General features: G+C 44.0%; 1 protein-coding gene across 1 annotated transcript in view; it reads left to right on the forward strand.

Annotated features, from left to right (window-relative positions):
• Positions 1-5869, forward strand: part of ATXN2 (ataxin 2) — a 43380-nt gene extending 37511 nt beyond the window's left edge. Inside the window, exons 19-21 of the mRNA XM_010161056.1 lie at positions 509-736; positions 4112-4280; positions 5186-5869. Coding sequence (XP_010159358.1) covers positions 509-736; positions 4112-4280; positions 5186-5214 — 426 coding nt within the window. The 3' untranslated portion in view covers positions 5215-5869. The remainder of the gene's footprint in view (positions 1-508; positions 737-4111; positions 4281-5185) is intronic.
• Positions 5870-6000: the final 131 nt, after the last annotated feature.

The raw sequence follows: 6000 nt of genomic DNA on the forward strand, positions 1-6000 counted from the left end.
GGATGAGGTATAGCTTGTTTCCATGTTAGGATTAAGGAGGGATCGTGGTTTTGTCATAGCTTTAGTACGAGTGGCATTAGAAATGGGAATAGCAGATAAATGCTGATAAATATTTGATTGTATTTCATCAAAGACAAGCAGCTGAAAACAAAATAGGCCTTGTGATAGTGCTACATGTCCTGATTACCTACTGGTAATAACTTTAGGCTGCTTCACAGTGCAGCTGTGAAGTATATCCTGCCCCACGGTTGCAGAGTCTCCCTGTCTTTACCTGGCAGTCTGGGTTCTGATTTCCAGGCTCCTGCTCGCGTAACGTTATAGTGGAAGGAGAAAATGAGCCTGGTAGAACTGACATTAGTTTCCTCCTGACCAGGGGTGTGGTGAACCTTGGATTTGCCACTCTCACAGTCGAGAGCAGTTCTGCAAACCTTTTTTATGCCAGTTTACAGAATAAACGTGTCTCGTTTCTAGACCGTAACCTAAAAGATCTTCTGTCCTTTTCTTGCAGCATCATCAGCACCAGGCTGCTCAGGCACTTCACCTGGCAAACCCACAACAGCAGTCGGCAATTTACCACGCAGGTCTAGCTCCAACCCCACCTTCCATGACGCCAGGCTCCAATACGCAGTCTCCACAAAATAGTTTTCCTACAGCACAACAAACAGTCTTCACCATTCATCCCTCCCATGTTCAACCTGCATATACCAATCCGCCACACATGGCCCATGTCCCCCAGGTAAACACAGTTTAACAACCTTCAAGACTAAATGTCTTAGTGCCACGCAGTTAGGACAGTCGGGCCTGCTGAAGTGATTTCCATTCTGTCACCTCTCAGCACAGACTCCCTGTTGTGTTATTTTAGGTTTCTGTCTGTACATTGCCTTTATTTAGAGTTTTACAAGATATTTGGACCTCAGCTTCCAACACCCAGTGCATCTACAACTTGTAGTTTAATAAAGACATCTTAAGGTGGCACTGCTACTGAAAGAAATTGAGCTCTCTTCCCAATTCCCGGCTCCCATCCTTATCCTGCCCCGCCATTCTGCTCACAGAACTGTTTGGCCATGCAGCAAACCAGACTGGGGACATGATTCAGCTGAAGTGTGCCTCCCCTACCCCCGTTTTAGGCTGTTTCTCAGTCAAATCAGTTCGCTACTCGGGTTCACTGCATGATCACAGGAAGAGCTGGCACACGAAAGGGTGGGGGCGAGGGCTGAGTGGAGGAAGGCTGAATTGCTGGTTTTGGTAGCAGATTTAGGCTGCATTGTATTCAAATTCGTACCAGTGCATCCAGAAAAGGATATTACACGGGATTACTAGGGATTAGGAAGGCACATTGATGGCAGATAGGTGAGATTCAGTTCAGATGACTGCAAGACAATCCTTGCTGAAAGAGAAACCGTGCGTGTGTGTGTGCGTGTGTGTGGTTCTAAACAAACTGCTTGGGCAGGAGATCCCCGATGATTGTTGGGCAGCTGAACAACAGTCCTTGCTTCAGGATCAGAAACCCACTTCTCTTAACTGCTCCCTTGTGGTCAGCTCACTGAAAAAAAGGATTTTGGGAAGGGAAGCACATGATTGATTAATAAAGAGCTCTGCATAAAGCAGCATTACAAAGATTTTCTGATGTTTACTAGATCTCATGTATTTAGTGTGCTTTGTCAAGGAACGGACAATTCATTAGTAATTTGCCTGCCTAATTTCTTCTTCAGACTCAGTACTTGGTGTCTGGTTTATGCCTTCTCATACAGGTTAACAATATGTTGGGATGTGACTACCTGTAATTAGGGAGGTTAGTCATAGGTGTCCAGTCCCGTGCAGAATTCTGATAAAACCTTGGCTTTGGTCCCACGGACAGTCAGTTAAGCCAGTGAATTAATAGTTATTTAGGAATTGTTTTACTGATGTTTTTAGCTTTTTTATTTCTGCTAGGCTTTTAATAACTCTGCTTTTTTACTGTGGGAGGATAAGGAGAGGATGTCCAAACTTGACTACTGCTGTGGCATCTTGCCATGTCCTCCCAGGCTCTGGTTTCTGCCCGAAACAAGATCTGGCTCCGCTCTGGTGCGATGGCACTGGTGGGAACGCCTGGGTTGTAGAGCTTCTCGCGGTGCCTTGCATGCAGCCCTTTGGAAGGGTCTTGCTGGAGGCTCGGCATGTGCAGTGCTGGGCCTTGGAACGTGGAACAGGCTGGTTTGGAGGTCGGTGTGAAGGGGAAGCTGCATGTGAATGGTGCTGCGCTCGTCGTGGCCAGGCCCGTGCCCGTGCGACAGGATGCGACCATTGCCTTCCTTTCTGTGTGCCAAGCACTGAGTAAGCAAACCTTGCTAAATAAATCAGATGCATCTTCTAGTCAGAACTGACTGCTTAGTCAGGATTTTTTAGCCATCACAGGCAAAGCCTGCTTTACCCTTGATTTTTTACTTGTGCAGTCTCTTCTGCTGTAATTTTTTAAGGATGAAAACTACAATCTGTGATCGGTGATACTTATACCAAACTAACTGACTTTTCAAAATGCAGTAGTTCCCTTAAAAGTCTCTAATGAAGGAATAACTACAGTTCTGTAAGAAATTTTCAATGCGTGTAATGATTCCATTGTGGGGAAACTAATCGCTGGATTTAATAGTTTCTTAGCAGCCTCGTTTCCAATTTCTAAACACCGTTCTGAAACACCCCGTAGTAGGAATTTCAGTTAGGCTAACACAGGGGATCGGTTGAATTTCCCTTCAGGCGATTTGTTAGATATCTCACTTGAGAAACTGTACTTTAAAGTTCATTACAGAGTATTGTCAGCTGCCAATTTGCAAAGCATCTGAGCCACAGCAGACATTTTTATCCGAGGCGTGTGTCGAATACAGCTGCTGTATGAATAGCTGCTTTATAGCGAGGGCTGCTCTCGTAGCCTGTTTGTCAAAGTGGAAATGGTGCTGATCCTGAAAGGTATTTCTGTTTCACAGCCTTATCTTCTAAGCCTTTTTTTAGAGCAAGAGTGAGATTTGAATTGCAGTTCCTGCCTTAAAAGGCTTCTTGAGTGCTACTAATACAGTGCAAGTCCGATAAAGCGTTTGAGGAATGTCTGTGATGAGTCAAGTAACCCTTTTGTCTTTAAGAAATTAAGTAGTGGCCACTACCTGCTCTGTCTTTCCTGGCATGTGAGACTTGCAAGGCTGCGATCACTGCACTGTAGTGCTCTCCATCCCCAGCGGGGTATGGTAGGAGGACAAAGCAAACCTTAGACACAAATGCTTTTGGTTTTGTTTTCCCAGAGAGAGACCCACGGAGAGCTCTAAGAGTTCCTTAATGTTTTGTGCTTTTAAGAAACTAGTGTTTACTAGATTTTGAAACCAAAAAAATGGATGACCTCCGGAGTCATGAACTGCTCTGAGCTAAAGAAGCCAACTGACACGTTGCTGAACTTGTTTGCCAGAAGGTGATCAGCCTTCGTAAAGATTAATCTCCTTTTTCCGCTGAGACTTAGCTATGATTGCTTAGATTACACGAGGACCTTGACTGTGATGAGCTTAACTGGAAGCAGAACAAAGCAGTGCGAAGGGATGAAATCGCTCCTCTTAGAATGACTGCTGAGATGAACGCTAACGTGGGCACAGGTCACCGGAGAGCGTGGTTTCCAGGGCAGGGAGCCGTGGGAGAAAGCAGAGCTGTGTGATGAGCAGCTGAGGAGGGGGTGCCAGGCTCCCAGTGCCTGTGAATTCCTGTCTGTACCCGGGGCATTCGCCGCGGAGGAAGCGCTTTGATCTAGGTTACTAACAGTCATGTTTTGAAGATTTGTTGCTGAGGTGGTTCTTGTTGTTTTTAAATATCCCAATGTTTAATGCTGGCGGTTTATCCCAGCCCTCACTGTCCGAATGACTAAAATTGAGAATGTGACTCAGAGCCAGCAGTAAGGATTTGCGCCCTTTTTTTTTTTCTCCCCCCTCCCCTCCCAGTTATTATTTTTGTGTTAAGATCTCTGATTTAATCCCTATAGCTAATCTAGTTAAAATGGAGTAAATCTCTGGATTTACTGATACAGCTAGAGAAAACTTGACAGTCATGTGGCCAGGAGTGATGCCTCCTTGTGACCATTATACTAAAGAGCTCTTTGTTTCAGGCTCATGTACAGTCAGGAATGGTTCCTTCTCACCCAACTGCCCATGCTCCAATGATGCTAATGACGACACAGCCAGCTGGTGGTCCCCAAGCCGCCATCGCTCAAAGTGCACTACAGCCCATTCCCGTCTCGACAACAACACATTTCCCCTATATGACGCACCCTTCAGGTGAGGAGTGTGTGCCCGGGAGACCTGCACCGTAACTGAGCCAGGTCGTGGTAGTCAGGAGAACTGTTATGAGCCAGATTTGGGGAAAAGAACAATAAAAAACAACCTTAAGATGTCCTCGTAGAGCAGCAGGCTGCTTGAAGGCAGACTTTCTCTGCGTTTTGCATTTGTGCTTTGCCAGCCCGACTGCGAGCCTAGGTAATCCTGCGGGATGTAGCTGATTTAGCAGAGACTTGGCTTCTCTCTAGCTGAAGGAGAGGAACGGATAACTGTGCAGGCGCTGGCACTGTGGGACTGTTCTTCCAGGTTTTGCCGTGGTTTTGCCGTGGGGGATGGACTGTCTGTGTAGCCTGTTTATAATGATCTGGGGGTTTATTAAATTTAAACTGATGGGTCTTCAGGGTAGGAGTGAAAATGTTGCTTGGGGGTATGGCTGTTAGACTTTAATGACTGAAGTAAAGTGTCAACCGAAGTCTAATCGTTAATTCAGAGTAATGTTCTGCAGCTTTACTTTTGGAGAAAAGCAGGTGCTGTACGACTTCTTTCCGCTTTAAGAATAACCTTACCTAGGTCTCTTTGTTACTCGTTTCCGAACAGCCTCTTAAACTTCTGTGGTGAACTGAGATACCTGGTTTGGTTTCTTGGGGAATGTGTGAGCAGAACAAAGCTGCTTTCTGAGGGTTTAGGTAGGGGAAACAAAAAAAACCAAACCCATCCAAGGGACATCTTGGTATGCAGGGTTTCGTTTTGTTCGTTAAAAATAAAAAATTTTAAAAAAAGGAAAGAGAAAAAAGGAATAAAAAAAAGCAAAAGTTGAGCTCAGTAGTTGTCCTGTGACCACTTGACTAGCAAACTGTTGTGTGGCTTGCCAATTTATTATTTACATTTGAACTTTTTTTTTACAGTACAAGCCCACCACCAACAGCAGTTGTAAGGCTCATCTGGAATAACTGAAAGGCTGGATACCTTTTGTAGGCCAAATACCCTCCTTCTACTGCTTCTGCCAACTGGAAGCACAGAAAACTAGAATTTCATTTTATTTTGTTTAAAAAAACAAACAAACAAACAAAAAACCATTGATTTCTTGTAACATCCACTAGGAATGCTAACAGTTCATCTTGCAGTGGGAGAGATTCGGACTGAGTAGAGGCATTTAGGAACTTGTGGGCTATTCCATAATTCCATGCACTGTATCTGAGTCCTGCAAGTGCCCCAACTCTGCTTGCTGAAAACTGGAAGTTATTTATTTTTTAATGACCCTTCAAAGTTATGAACTCATCAGCTAGCAAAAGAAGTAACAAGAGTGATTCTTGCTGCTATTCTCACTAAAAATCAAGACTTGGAGATCCCTTTTACTTCTAACTAAACTTGAAACAGGTTCAGTAAAAAAAAAAAAAAAAAAGACAAAAAAACAAAAAAATTCTAATCGTCAAACTGATGAATTATTATTTATAAATCATGTTTGATGAGATAATCACTATCGTGAGACAGTGATGTAACTTTTAAGTTAAGAAAACTTTTACTTTGTAGATAATATAAAATAAAAACTTAAAAAAAAATTAAAAAATAAAAAAAGTTTTAAAAACTGACCTACTTCAGTGCTCGTGTCTTGTTTTACCAGTCCCCTACTCGGATGTCTCCTCCAGCTTCCCATCCCAGGGGGAGTGAAGGTTTTATCTGCTCCCAGGTAAGCGTTGCCGAGCGTTTCTGCCGCGGTCGC

This window comes from Eurypyga helias, unplaced genomic scaffold (genome assembly GCF_000690775.1).
Source record: "Eurypyga helias isolate BGI_N326 unplaced genomic scaffold, ASM69077v1 scaffold7151, whole genome shotgun sequence".
Classification (NCBI taxonomy): Eukaryota; Metazoa; Chordata; class Aves; order Eurypygiformes; family Eurypygidae; genus Eurypyga; species Eurypyga helias.